A 15,797-nucleotide genomic window follows, 5' to 3' on the forward strand; every position below is an offset into this window, starting at 1 on the left:
TCCCAATTGCAATGCTGCAAAACACCCGATATCATAGCTGTTCATGTGCACGTGGATTTCGGCTAACATCGCATCCCGTCCGTCTGATACAACGACGGTCTCTTCTCCGGTCTCTCCTTTTTACATACGCGATGAAATGTGATCCACCGTTACAAATTTGGCCCGGACATCGCCCAAAACATCGGCGACCCTCGATTAATTTTCATGACATTAACATTGGTTTTCAAAGCTAATCTTTTGATGAAAAGTTGCTTACTGCCTGCCCTTTATTTCTGACACATAACTTTGGAAAGAATGATTTCTGACTTTTAGTTATTTACCACTTTACCGCCGTTACAGAAAAAAAAAACGCGGACATCGCATGTAACGGTGGTATGCGATGTTGTAGGAATGATTTATGATATGAAGCCTCTTTTCATTTGCTATCCCATTACTGTTTTGTTTTTAAACAAATGTTGCTTTATCAATCATGGCCATTTGAATTTGACTAAGTTTATCTTTTAATTAGATATCTTCAACTGAAAATGACCATTTTGGATGTCACACTTGGTACCCCAAAAAAGAGTCTGGACATCATCATTTAAAGTCTCACCATAAAAAATACTTGAGGTTCAACATTTTTATTTCTGCATCAAGTAATTGCTTACATAACTGCCTTCCAACAAAACCACATTGCAACATCCAAACACCAAACACATTTTCAGGACAAAGCCAACAATTCATAGGGAACACAAAAAAGTGCTGTTGCCCCAACCCCGTGGAATGACCCATTAATAAAGTTAAACTACTATGACAGATTGACTGGTAGAAATTAATCTTACTGAAATCAAGCACCATAACCATAACATTCTTAGTGTATTTCACATGAAGAATGTAATGCAGGTAGATTTCACTTATAGTATGTTATTTTTTTTCAAATTTCAGGATGTAAGATATTCCCTGTGCTGTACAGTGCATGATGTTAATATACACTCAAAAAATGTAATTTTGAGCATATTTATGTGAGACCCTCTATTGAAAATTAAAAAACTGAATCATGCAAACTTTGTTTGGGATTCAGAAGATAAAAATACAAGTACAAGGGAACAAAAAGTAGATGTTCGGAATGATAATATAATAACACATTTGCTGTAAGATTGTTATTCATCCTGCCTTGTAATATAATGTCCAGCATTGGCCAAAATATTCACCCTAAGCCACGAGCTAGGACATGTTGGCCTTGGCCTCAGACCTCAAGCAACCTGGCCCTAGGTACAACACTGGCGCTAGTACATGACATATTACAGTTACAAACACTCCACTGACCAAATAACTGAATTAAAACTTGTAACAAATAAATAATAAAATGACTGATGTTGAGAGCTGAGTGAGATAAGCTACTTTCAGAGTTGAGTTTGAAGATACATCAACCAATCACTCATTGTTGGTTTCTCTGTTGGTGGCTGCATAAATGAGAAGGAGGGGGGAGTCAAACATTACTTGAACCATTTGTAAGATATTCTATATCTTTTAACAGAAATATTGATGAGGTAATCATGTTGAACTCTGGTATTCAATAAAACTCAGAAAAATACAGAAATAAACCATTCAGATTTTTTAGTCCTGTTTTTTTTCCATTAATTTATTTGTTCTCATCCAATACAGCGAACAATTCCAATGTAAATCTGAAATGTTTGTTTCTTTTTTTGTTCTTATTTGTTTTCTCCATTGGGGATACCCATAAGTCCCTATTCTTTATTATATGCCATGGTTTTGAAAAAGCCTATTGATTTGGGCATGGTCTTTTTCCCCAGGAAAATATCCTCCTAATAAAAACTGGGAGAGGTTTTGAATTGCTACATACAGCTGTGGAAAGAGGTGAGAACAGGATGTGATCAATAGTGCCTCTTGGGATTAGTCTGATAATCCCTTTATGAACATTTCTAGACATTTTAATCCTCATCTTCGATAATCCCAAGGTGATTAAAGGGATTCAGGAGGCTTGAAAGCAACACAGCTGTCTCTGATCCTAATCTCTACAATTGAACAATAATCAATACACCTTCATACAGACAGCCTATCCAAGGAATGGATTGAAAGAGAGGGGAGGGGGGGGGAATATATACACCCCCTTTATATCACGGACAAGACGCTAGTCAAAACTTGACCAATTTCTTTTCATTTGTATTGGTGTTTTTTTTCAGATTATGGAAGTATTGGTATCAATGGAAAGCTTTATCTGTCCAGGTAGAATAAAAGGCCTGTATATTCTAAACCCTTCTTTAATTGGAACTCTGGTCTTAACCCTATCTAGGCCGGGGTATTTTGGGAGTTCATATGGCCGGGAGGGGGGGGCCTCCCAGGCCCCCCTTGAGATCTCGGCTGTCGACCGCGCGATCGCGCCGCAAATTGGTATGTGGGTTGTCTTGGACATAATCTACAAAATTGTATAGTAATTTATTTCATGCGAATTACTATGAAATGATTATGCTAATTTATGCGTAATTAGTATGCAAAATCATACGTTTTCCTCTAACTCCCTAAATAAAGCTCCAAATGTTCTAATTTTTGGTATAGAAACTCTTTGTGGTGTTCTTAGCAAGTGTACATGAACAAAATTGTGATATCAAATCATTTTCTTATGTATTATATTGTTTTTTGCAATTTCTTATGTATTTCTGTGTTTTTTTTATCTTTTGTTTTTCATTTTTTTCAATGAAATTTGTTGGGGACTCTTCTGAGATCATAAAAAGCATAAAATTAATACATTTAGACCAGCAAAACTAAAAATAATAATACATTTATGATTTTTGGTTGAAAACGCAATTTGCATTGACTTTGTACACAAAATCACGTTTTGAGCAATTTTTGGTCTGACATGCATTTACATAATGTTGCGTAATTTCGGAATCACGAACCCGGGTGACGCAAAATTGATCTCAAAAAGTCAGTGAGCGGCACGGTCAAAAAATTTTGCATGGCAAAAATATTGCGCGAATCGTTGAGGGGGGGCCTCCGAGGCCCCCCCCCCCCCCGGCCTGGATAGGGTTAAATTCGTATATAGATGGCCAATTGCAATACCAGTCTCTAACAGTATAGGTTTGTCGCTGAAATAATGCAATGTGTGCAGCATGATTGGGCCAACACACAAAAAGTTGACCCGACGTAAATAGTTACCTTATAATCTGAGATATCTTTATGATGTCCATTTCCTTCTATCTTGGTGAGCGTTGCCTGTCCAGTGGTAGGATAGCCATTATCAATGGTCAGTGTACATACCACTTGACCGCTACTACCTAGCATAGCATGGAGCTTCCTTTCCTCATGGACATAGTCAATAGCATATCTAAGAATAAAATACATGTGAGATTGACAATGGTAGGTCCACACGATATGATATTGAAATATCATTACACTGAAACATAAATGAATATTGAGTCCCTGATATAAATTATTGTCTATCACGATATTGTACACAATTGAGTTTTTTTTTTAAATTCATCTTTAACCAATCCCTCATCTATTCATCCGTTAGTTTTAGCTTGAAAACGTGGTGTGTGAACTCATTAGGGATGATGTGGTGTGTGAACTCATTAGGGATGATGTGGTTTTTTATAGCTCGAGATAATGCAGTATAATACTGCCAAGATAAACAAAGAAATAAAAAAACTTGACAATGATCATTCTAATAACAAAAGTAAACAGATCAATAATTGTATTTCCCATATTTGATAGGCAGTTTTAGTCATTGGGGAATACTGCAGTAAGTTCTGTACAGTACGATGAAGAAACCTGTGATTGTGATACATACACACAATTTTGTGAAAAAGTCAGAGATTGTGATGTGAGACCATGTGATACTAGTAATATTGTTTCCTGGTAAATATGATTCCTTTGCACTGGATTTAATTTGCTCAATGAGGGCACTTAAAGGAGAATGAAACTCTTGGAGCAAGTTAGCTTTTGTGAAAGCAGAAAAATCAAAGAATAAGATCAACAAAAGTTTGAGTAAAATAGGACTAGCAATAGAAGAGTTATGAGCATTTGAATGTCGAGATCACTAATGCTATGGAGATCCTCCCATTGGCAATGCGACCAAGATCTATGATGTCCCAGATGAACAACTCTCCCCTTTTGGACGCTGAAAATATACCCCAAAACATCTCTTTTTGCTCATTCTAATCATATAACAAACGATTCATCAATGATATAATGTTGTGAAACCTCCGTACTTGTCCTCTCATAAAGAGAACACCTCACCTTGTGATAGACTCTATAAAAGTGAGAATATAAGTGAAATAAGTACTAAAGTAATGAGGGAGTTGTACGTGTGTGACATCACAGATCTTGGTCGCATTGCCAATAGGAGGATCTACATGGCATTAGTGATCTCAATATTCAAATGCTCATAACTTTCTTATTATTCATTCAATCTTCCTCAAACTTTCAACAATATGTTTCTTTGATTTTTCTCTTTGATATGGATTCAGCTGGTTTCAAGGGTTTCATTCTCCTTTAACAAAGGACAAAGCAATTATTTACAGTCACATCATTGAAAGACAATAAAGGCTGTCTATTTCCAAAATAAACGGATAAAAAAAATGAGATAGCAATTGCTAGTAAAAGAGTACTCACTGATGGCGTAATCTCTCAACCTCTTGAAGAACAGGAGCATGGCTGTTGAGCCTTCGATTCACTTCCCTGATCAATAAGACTGGATCATTCAAACTAATAGCTTCAGAGATTACATCACTGCAGTCAAAGATCTCTCCTCCAAGCTAGAGATAAAATGGTTGAAAATGTAAATCAAAACTGTGATCCAGTATGAGATAGTTTCCATTTAAACTTAAATTACAGCAGAGCTACCAACCTTTCAAAGTAAAAAGTATTAATCAATAAAAATCCATATCCATATTTCATTGTTCGAAATAGACATGAAATGAAATACTCCAAAAATTTGCTTTGCCCAATTGATCGTGGGCCCGGCAGCCGCTGTGCAACGCCAGATCGACGAGGCTCTATCCCTTGAATCGTTGAACGCCAAACAGGGTAGCAGCAACTCCCATCTTTTAACCTCTTTCGGACTGATGTGGCCGGGGTTTGAACCCCCGACCTCCTGGTTGTGAGACAGACGCTCTACCAACTGAGCCAACACACCAATATGCTCAAAAGTCATAATTCTGAGATAAAAGTCATAATTTCATACGTGCAACACAGTGCTATAAATTTCTAAGGAGAGGTTTATACAGAACAGATGTACAATGTGCATGAATGCCAAGTTTTGCCAACCCTACACGATGGTTATCAGGAATGTTCATCCAGGGCGCTACATAACTTTTGTGAAGCACTAGCTTGCCTAGTCAGGCAAGTAAATTTGGGGTAATGTAATGACTATGTGTGTATTAAACATGTACATACCTATTCCACCTAAAAATAATCAAGGTAAAAAACATAATGGTGTAATTTGACATGAAAGTCGTAAAAATCATGACTCTTTCTTAATAGTTGGCAGCTCTGTTATTGTATAGAGCCCTACATCAAAGTAAGATAGGAGAGTCAAATCAGCTGAGGATAGAAATGAAAATAAAAGAACAATTTCAGGCAAGCTCCTGATTCTAAATTTCTTTCTCTTGGAGGAAATCTCTCTTCTTCTCTAGCTCTGTATATCGAGTCAAATTTTCAATTATTAAAGAAATCAGACTCCTTTTATCCTCAACTCTTATGCTGAAAAGAATATAGTAATTTGTGTAATGCAAGGTGAATAAGAAACTTTGATATTCCAATGAAGATTTTGCACTCTGTGGGCCCATTCTCTTTGAGGACAATGTTTAAAGCCGAGAGAATTTATCAAAACTTATACTTCAATCACTTGTAGGTAAGACAACTATGTGTATCTGTAGCTCTTATAATAATTTTTTTTTTACACAAAAATAGCGAGCTTGCTAACCTGAGCAGCACAAAGTTTGCTCGCTTCATTTCCATCAGGTGTGGTCTTGAAGGTCATCTTGACTTCTACAGTGACCTCTGACGATGGCCCCTTGCAGCTAAGGTCAATGATCAATGATTGGTCAGCAACTGTGACCTTACTGATTCCTGCTAAGTCTTTGAGTGTATGCAGACATTGCTGTAACCTAGATAAAAACAAACAAAAGCTTATCAAAAGTATTCATCAAGTTTTAGAGTGCTAATAAATACACTGTATATTCTACAAGAGAAGGAGAGTTATCTCAGTCAGTAAAGCTTCTTCCTGTTGAACTAAAGGTTAAGGGTATCAGTCCACCCAGAGCAGATTGTAGCCTGCGCTGCATGCCTGTCCCTCCCCTGTTCCATAAATGCAGGCTATGTTACAGTGGAAAACACTCCATCCCTCGGATAGGATGATACACTGAGGCCCAGTTAAGAACCCACCGTATTATTCAGTTAAGAGTACACATAGAAGGAAACCCCAGTGTAGTGGTCCACCTGCATTCCCCTAAACATATCAGGATGAGACCTGCTAGTCAGTAGTCATAGTGATTCAGTTCTCTTTTCGCCTCCCAGGCACAGGTGACACCAAACAAATAATGATAGCAAAAAAGAAATCCACTTTCGATGAACCAATACTACAAGATAAATTAGTATTAGATGGACTCTCTACTGTACACAATCTGAAGTTTGAATTTGATACATCCATCATGGGAATGAAAGCAGGATGGACAGAGGACCAAACAAAAATATGTTCAGCAACAACCCAAGTGCTGCATAAATGTCACAAATTATTTTTATAATTATCAATTCTATATTTTTGCTAACAGGTTTAAAAGAAGAGTTAGAATCTGAATAAACAGCCAATGAGAACTTCAAAGTGTAGCAAATAGGCACTAAATAGGAAGGAATCCATCAAATGCTTGAAAAACAAATCAGGGTCACTGTGCTAACAGTGCTAAAACTGAGTTAATAATATGCAGCGCTCAGAAAAATAAAGTAGTTAAGAATGTTACATAATATTGTTAGTTTCAATTTCAGGATTTAAAATGAGAAGCTGACTTAGCTACCAAGAAGGTCCACCACGTGCCAAAAAGTCTTGCATCACTTACAACAGATTTATGAAACTCATCTCAATGAAGGTAAGATTCATTCAAAGTCAACTAACCATTCCTGATTCTCTTTAGTCCCTTTGTCATGTTCAGCTTTATGCTGTAGTAATGTCTCAACTGCTTGCTGACATTCCTTTTGAACAGCCTTGGCCATACAACATTTCTCCTGCAGCCTGGAGACCGCCCTCTTGTGGTCCATTAGTACCAGGTCACACTTTTGAAGGGCCAGCTCAGTGGTTCGCAATGCATCTCTCTGAAAGATTGAAATGAGAGGCATGATAGTCATACTGTGTTAACTGATAAACATAAGGCCTGTCCCATTATGAGGGACACCCCTGTGAAACTTGAAAGTGGATGACCGGTCAAGTAACACCAGGCCGATGACTCTGGAGAAACCCTGGCATGCTTCTGGCAGCCCATGGTATAGTAGCTCCATGGAAAAAGGTTTGAAGGGATTAATCCAAGGCCATAGCTGTGGATGACCTGCTTACAAGCCTTGAATCCCACGTCATTCACAATGTGCCATTCTTCATTTATTTATCCATTTTTGTTGTAATATTGAAAAATGCCCTTCAATATAAAAGTGGCCATACCCTAAAAATATTGAAATCTAAAGCCTGGGTTTGTATCAGCATTGAAAATAAACAGGAGGGTGCTTGGACCTACATCAATATAAACAAAAAGAATACACATCATTTTACCCAGGATAAGAATAATTACCCACATTTGTTCTATTTGAAATAATCCAAGCACCCTCAGTTATGTCTCCAGCACGTTAGAACCACTCTAAAGGTACCTTGACCAGTATTATGCCATCAATGATAATATTTACCTGTTTCTGTAGTTTGGTTGCTAAATCTGTTCCTTCCATCATCATACCATCAACACCTTTTAAGGATTCTTCATGTTGGATTTTCAATGACTCCAGCTTGGCTTTCTATAAAAGAATACATAGTTTTTTTTACTACATGTACATGTTGGAAAATTCTAATAGGTGATTGGTCTTAAGGTTTAGAATTTAACCCTGATTTAAGTGGGCTAATTTCAGACCAGGATATACTGGGGGGAGCCAATTTGATCTCGGCCGCTGATTGCGTGATCACTACAAAAATTTGCGCGCACATAGGCCCGGATGTAAACTAAAAGACTGTATAGTATTATTATCAATAAATTGTTTATATCTTTCAATCATTAATTATTCAAATGAGTGTATGAAATTTGCCATAAATGTGGTTTCTTGTGAACGCTGTTTATCATTATTTTTTGTTGTTTATTAATGTTTTTTGGGGGGGATGTCAATTACTTTAAGAATTTGATTTATCCATTTAATTTAATGGGCAATGTCATAAGATGATATTTCTACAAGCCCATGTGCTTATTCTGAAGTTTTAAATGCTCCAATATAAGAAGTCAACACCATCATTCAAATACCACCTCTCTTCTTATCCTGAAGGAAATGCATTTTTCATTCAGTTACATTCATTACAAATATACAAGAAAATTTACCAACACAGATAAACTTTGTTGACAGTGTCTTAGATACACCTGTAAAAGATGTATTATTAGTGTTATCCTTGTTACTTTCAGGAGATGCATTTTCAATGCACTATATGAATGGTTTGCAGCAGAACCATTAACAGCATGGCATCCATTCCAAACAAGGAGGGGTTTTTACCAGACCTTCCAGCATGAAAAAAAAACATACTTTGGAGGCATTCCCAAAACATGGTATTGCGGTAATTACTAAATATTACATTAATAATAATAATAATTGAAGATTTGTATAGCGCACATATCTGTCAATGACACTCAAGGCGCACAATCAACTACTTATATAATACAGAAAATGAAATTAATAAATACACAAAAATTGAACAAATTGACAAGAAAAAAAATACACAATCAGTTAAAGTTGGTCTATCTATGTTATCTATGTTTACCTTTGTTTCAACTGTGTTCAGTAAGTCTTCTGCTTCTTTCTTTCTTCTTTCCATTGTTTCAACCTCTGTAGAGAAAAATGTGCAAGTTAACTCACTCACTTTCTCATTGACTGTTTTTACAATGTCACTAAAACATGGTCCCTATTGTTGCATTATCATACATGGTAATTTTTTTCTTCACGTCCTGATCTAGATAAGCATTCACATAAATAAACATATTCTGAAAGGATATTGCTCAAGGAATCCAAATGAACATTGTCCTAAGGCAACAACTGTGTCATTGACTTGAAAAGAAAACTTTTGATATTTTTTTCACCTCATTCTTTTACCACAAAATATTTTTTGTAGCCTGAAAATTCATAAATTTCTCAAAACATAATCAAAACATGTTTGCATTCATCATCTACTAAAATACCCTACAACATGTTATAAACCTTAATTCTACCTCAGAAATAAGATGATGAGTGCATGTGTACCCTAAGCTTGATAAAAAGAACTTACTTCCTTGTGCACTATCAATCATGTCAGCCAATTTGTCCTCAAGATTTTCAAGCTCTTCCTTTGCATCCTTTAGATCCATTTTCACTTGATCAAAATTCTCTTCTGTATGAAAATAACCATTAAGAATAAATCAAGGATTAAGAATAAAAAGTATTACACACCTCCACTATTTTGAATTATTTTGGTTCCAGGGCTGAATTAAAAAAAAAGTGGCAAAAAGAAGCTGCTGAAAACTGCTTATCTAATAAAAGAGAGCCAATGGAGTAAATTAGAAAGTCAAAAAGGGGCCTAAGCTTTCGATCCTAGCAGAATCTTCGTCGGAGGCAAAAAAAAAAGTCTTAAATTGGATGTTGATCCAATAAACCCCCTATCTCTACAGTGAATCACCCACAAAATGACCAGAAAGTATTCTTCTCATCCATAAATATCCTCATAGAATTTAAAGCTAAATTAATATAGCATCATGAGAAAGTCTTTAAAATCAATGTTAATTGTCACAATATCATTCTTAATCTAACTCGGTGAAAAAAAGATCTAAGCTGATAAATGACCACACTACAGACCACCGACAAAGATATGTGGGACAGCATATTATTATTACAAGGAATAAGATCCAACATCTGGCTGGAATACCATGCTTGTTTTCTCAGCAATAACACTATTCTGCCAGAATCATTTGGTACAGGATGAATACTTTGGGAATCATTTTATTGGATTCTGTTTGAACTCCAATCATTTGGAAACACAATCATTTTCCAATCATTAGGAAACACAACTAGTGTTTATATCGAATTCATTGGAGACTTGGCTGACTAAACTCATATACACATTTCTCTTAGACTACAGCCAGCATGTCTGTAGGCTCAGTCTCAAAGGGGTTACAGTGCAATAATCATGTAATGGGTGTCATTCAAATCAATATATAGAAAGCCAGCTACACCATAATTCCTTAACTGGAATATAAATAGTGCCCTAACCAGCTTTTCTGATTACAATTTAAAAATACAAACACTACTTAAAGGACAAGTCCACCCCAACAAAAAGCTGATTTGAATAGAAAGAGAAAAATCAAACAAGCATAACACTGAAAATTTCATCAAAATCGGATGTAAAATAAGAAAGTTATAACATTTTAAAGCTTCGTTTAATTTTTCAAAACAGTTCTATACACATCCTGTTCGGTATGCAAATGACGGGACCGATGACATCAACCACTCACCATTTTTTTTGTACCAGTATTATATTATATGAAATATGAAATAATTTGATTTTCCCGTCATTGTCATGAGAAACAAAGTTTCATTCCTCCCTGAACATGTGGAATTCCATTATTTTAACATTTTGTGGTTTAAGCAAGGGGGTCCTAATTGTCAAATTTGTAAAAATTGAAATATTGTGTAATTCAAACAATAAAAAACAAAAAAAAGTGAGTGAGTGACATCATCGACTCTCTCATTTGCATATCACTTAATTGAGCATAGAACTGTTTTGTGAAAAATAAGCGAAACTTTAAAATGTCATAACTGTCTTATTTTACATCCGATTTTGATGAAGTTTTCAGTGTTATTCATGTTTGATTTTTCTCTATTTATTAAAATCAACTTTTTTCTGGGGTGAACTTGACCTTTAATTATGGCAGTTGGGCTTTTGAGTGGAGAGTAATTAGATTCAATCCCAGCTCACTTACTATCAGATGCTGTGTCAATTGTTGGCCATTCTTCCATAGGTTTGTTCAATATAAACTCAATCATCTTGGATCTAGTCTCAGCTTCTACATATGCTAGCTTAAGCTTGGTGAATTCATTCTGATTCAATACAAAATAAGAGACAATACAAGAAACTGAGATTTATTTATTGAATGGAATGAGTGAAATAGGCATTTTTAATAATAGACCTACAAACTTTATACCATTCAACCAATGATATTATAATCCACTTTTATATAGCCCCATATCAAAATAACATCAGAAGTACACTCTAACTATACTCTAAGTCCCTAATTACAGAAACGTTTTTGGAAAGGCACATCAGATTTAATTTGCATTATACAGTGCCTGTCAAAACAATGTTATATTTCAAATAGGGGAAAAATTTTCATTACTATGTTTCTAAACTATCATATCATAATACAATACAAACATGATTTATTGTGTCAATTTTCTCCATTATGACACAGAACCATGTGTGAAACTCTTGACAAAATGTTTCAGACTTTACTCAAGATCGAATCTCTTTTGGTGCCATCTATATAGCTCAGGAGATTTTAGAGCATCTATCAACACAAAAAAAATATTTTTGAAATATATAATTTTGACAGATTTTTTGGAAACTGAACTTTAAGCACTATACACAAAATTATTTAAAAAGGAATTAAGTGAAAGGTGACAACAAAAAATAACAATGTTCAAATTTGCCGTTTCATATAAGTTCTTGCTGTGGGCCATCACCTCTTCCCAATAAGCCAGTTCGTAGTTCCATTCTGCGCATGATCAGAAGATTCTGCGCATGATCAGAGAAAGGTCATTTGTACTAAAGTGGCATGGTGGTTTAAAATTTAATGAGATAAGCACCAACTTTGGTGTCTTGATTATTCATATATTCTTTTCAATTGTGTTTTTCATTTGCATCCAGAAAGAACAAAAATGCGTCCACGGCTGGTATTTCACTGCAGTTTCCCAAGTACATTGTACAACATGCTATAATATGCATTCAAAGTAGAAATGCAACAAATACCTTCATGGAGTCTTCAATGGTGTGCTATTCTAGTCACTTGGTATAATTCAATTTCTTCATCCTGCTATGTAAGGCATGCATATGTTATATCCTGCTTTGAAATCTGCCTATCATAATGAAATAAATGAAAGGTCATTTGACCAAAATTGTCCCTGATGTAACTACGAACTGGTCTTTTCTCAAACTGCAAGCCTTTTTATCTTACCTCATCTTTGCTACATTTGAGCTTCAAGTTCTGTCCTTCATTCTCATCTCCTCTCTTCATGAAACTTGAAAACAGGCTTTGTGGACTTGGTATCGCATCTAATATCCTGATATTTGATAACAGATTTTGTAAAAGGAAAAAAAAAGAAAAAATTGGAGTTATGGGAATAAGCACGGTTGTGGCTTCCAGGAATCATGAGTCATCTTCCAATCAATCACTTGGAAACTATCCAGGCCTTAAATTCTGAAATAAAGTATTATTTTTCACGCACGATCAGCTTTCCCCTTCCTTTTAATTTATTTCCGTGACTAGTACTAGGAGTGCAAGGACAAGTCGTTAAGGTCAACTGTGCACATTTTGCTAACCCCAGCCCCCTCTCTAAATAAGTGAAAAATTTTGACACACTAGGCCCTACAGGCTACACTATTTGTAAAAGAAAAGGGTGGTCAGCCAGTTTATTTGCGCATGCAAGACTGAAGAGTCACCGGCAGAAAATCTACAAACAATAAGATACTTCAAGTGATGTTCGTGCAGGCTCCACTCCACCTCACTACCACTACACTACGCTCCACCTACCCGAACATCAAGGTCCAAAACTCGCTCTGATACTCCGAGTTGCAAAGGTGAGAAAAAATGCATATTTATTATAAAAATCTTATAACACCAAAACTAGCTTAAAAAGAATAAGAAGCTTAATTTCTTACTTTTCATCGTAATTTCACCCCATATCCATCCTCCTGTTAGCTTCAAAAATTTGTGATTTAGAGCCAATATCAAGTTCCTCACACGTATAGATAATTCACTGCGGATGTTGGCTCTAAATCACCAATTTTGAGGCTAACCGGAGGATGGATTTGGAGGAAATTAGGATGAAAAGTAATAAATTAAGCTTCTTATTTCTTTAAAGCTAGTTTCGGTGTAGGATTTCTACAATTAAATATGCATTTTTTCCCACCTTTGCCACTCGGAGTATCAGAGCGAGTTTTGGACCTTGAGCTTCGGGTAGGTGGAGCGTAGTGTAGCGGTAGAGAAGTGTAGTGGACCCACCCGGAGGGGGGGGGGGGTACTCGACCAAAAAAGTAGTGGGGCTCTGGAGCGGGCTTATTGTAAAAAGGGGGGTCCTCCGAATGGGCTTCGGAAATCGGAACTAGTACAAATGTTTGTGAAAACAGGGGTCCTTGGCTTGGAACGTGTCGCCTGCGTTTGGGTGCGTATGCAATATGCATCCCTATGGAACGGGCATATGTGCATGCAGCTAGCCCGGCGGCACCGGCATGGGCAGCGGGTGCGCTCACGCAGAGGCGATGGTCGAACAGCACTCTGCAGCCGCTTTTCACCAAAATTGCAGCTCATATTAGAGGATCAATGCGGCCGGAACGGCATAATGAAAAATATGCCAAGCTTTGTTGGAGCGGATTTCAATGACAATGCTAATTGCTATGCCTAAAAAACTATGGCTATGCTTTTTAATTTTTAGTTTGGAGCGGCTTTCCACATTTGTTCTTTTAGTTTTACTCAATAAGATAAAAATGCTATGCGGTATGCCTAGGCTATGGCTATGGCTATGCCTTGGAACGGAAATTGGAGTGTAAAAATGGGGGTCCCCTCCGCGGCACATACCCACCACGCATTATATACTGAGTGCCCCCCACCCCCATTCCCGGGGGAGTGGAGCCTGCATGAACATCACTTTGACTCACTCATTCAATGAACAAGGTTATGATATAACCTTGTTCTCAGTTATATCTCCATGTGTGGCAAAATAAGGATGGCAATGTTTGGCTTATTTTCTCTTTTTCTTCCGGGACAAATGCTTGATTTTTTTACACTGACAGTTTCCGTTACACCTATTCGTCATACAACTTGAACTTGGCCCTTAAAGTAAATTTGATTCTTTAAATTATTTTTTCTTAATTAAAAATAGAGATTAAAAAATGAAAATTTTCTTGCCATATTATTTTCCACCAATAGAGGGCGTACACAAAAATATGCCCAAAATTCAAGTTTTTGAGCGCTCTAGTGAATACAAAAATTATTCCCAAGTTACTAATGAAAAATAAATTGCAACTGTACGGAAATTAGTAATTTTGGACACAAAAGAGATATTTTAATCATTTTTTAAAGTGTGTGCTCTGTACAGCATTGGCATGCCATAGTACAACCTGTAGATTCCCCACAGGCAGGGTGGTTGCAGTGAACAAGTGCTTTGACTAAGACTAAGTTTGAGGTAGGATGGGGGGTTGGGTGTCCGGACACGTAACAGAAATGAAGCCTTGTTTTTATCTCAGGAATAAACCAAAAATATAGGTTGAATAGTTTTTTTTCACCATCAATATTTGTTCTTTATAATATTTTCTTATATTCTGTGCTAAAAAGAATTAAAGACATTGCTTGTAAACTTTTCAAAATTGAGAGTAAAAGTCATGTGTCCGGACACCCAACCCGTCCGGACACACAACCACTGGGTATACATACCGGTATACAACATGACAAATATTTCAATTAGTGGGACAATGCAAACTGAAATGCAGCAAAAGATACATGATTTTAACTGCATTCGAACAATTATTTACCTCCGACTTTCAGACACGATTTCAGCTGTATCGCCCATGATTTATGGTTCATTTAGATGTTATTAATACTTGTTAATTCTGGAAATATCAGTTAGTTTTATCACTGTTTTTGCCCGTCACAATCCGTACTCAAATTTTCCGCCATTTCGCTGCACTGCGAAGCCACGATCCGGCGGCTAGGTGACGTGGCCTAGCAAGCGCAACTAGGCGCTAGGCGGCTTCGGAGGTCTGGAAGAAAATAATAAATTAGTATCAGCGAAATCCAAACCAACTGCCATTGGGGGGGCTAGTCTGCAGGCACAGACCCTGATTGAAACTTTGATCAGCAAGTGCGTCTCAAAACAAAGACTAGCACATAGCGAGAGGGCCTTCAGTACACAAGGCATGAGTAGCTAGGCTGCACATTCAGACCCTTAACTCGAGTGAAGGGTTGCTCAGCAGACTGGGGGGGGGGGGGGAGGGGCTGTGAATGGTTTATTAATCCGGGCTGAAATTATTTATAGCTAAATAGAGTAAAATTTACAGAGCAAAATGCTGAAAATTTCATCAAAATCGAGAAAAACAAATAACGAAGTTATTGAATTTTAAAGCTTATTTTGTGAAAACAGTTATATGCACGTCGTCATGAATATTCATTAGGTGGGCTGATGATGTCACATCCCCCACTTTCCTTTTTCTTATATTATTACATGACTTCATAAACGTTTCAGTTTTTCATACTTGTGTAAATGATGTGTCTCCATTATGGTGAAATAAGTTGCGGCAATGAATAACTAATGTACTTATCAGT

The 15,797-nt window shown here is 36.6% G+C and overlaps 1 protein-coding gene across 1 annotated transcript; it reads right to left on the reverse strand.

Moving 5' to 3' along the window:
* Positions 1-579: 579 nt before the first annotated feature.
* On the reverse strand, positions 580-15,431 carry LOC129274872 (laminin-like protein lam-2). The gene is made up of 11 exons (XM_064108795.1): positions 15,008-15,431; positions 12,435-12,540; positions 11,184-11,301; positions 9,497-9,598; positions 8,996-9,060; positions 7,888-7,992; positions 7,112-7,308; positions 5,927-6,110; positions 4,615-4,757; positions 3,157-3,325; positions 580-1,442 (listed from the first exon to the last, which is right to left on the reverse strand). Exons 1-11 carry the CDS (start codon positions 15,043-15,045, stop codon positions 1,383-1,385), a joined length of 1,287 nt encoding a protein of 428 aa, XP_063964865.1. The 5' UTR covers positions 15,046-15,431; the 3' UTR covers positions 580-1,382.
* Positions 15,432-15,797: the final 366 nt, after the last annotated feature.

Source organism: Lytechinus pictus, chromosome 13, assembly GCF_037042905.1.
Source record: "Lytechinus pictus isolate F3 Inbred chromosome 13, Lp3.0, whole genome shotgun sequence".
Lineage (NCBI taxonomy): Eukaryota > Metazoa > Echinodermata > Echinoidea > Temnopleuroida > Toxopneustidae > Lytechinus > Lytechinus pictus.

What these genes read in the sequence shown, in the direction of transcription:
- LOC129274872 (XM_064108795.1), bottom strand. Translation starts at nt 15,045, where the DNA reads ATGGGCGATACAGCTGAAATCGTGTCTGAAAGTCGGAG. An exon ending in CAACCAAACTACAGAAACAG is followed by an intron (nt 7,309 to 7,887) that starts GTAAATATTATC and finishes TCAATCTTTCAG; the next exon opens with AGAGATGCATTGCGAACCAC. An exon ending in AAGATATCTCAGATTATAAG is followed by an intron (nt 1,443 to 3,156) that starts GTAACTATTTAC and finishes TCATTTATGCAG; the next exon opens with CCACCAACAGAGAAACCAAC.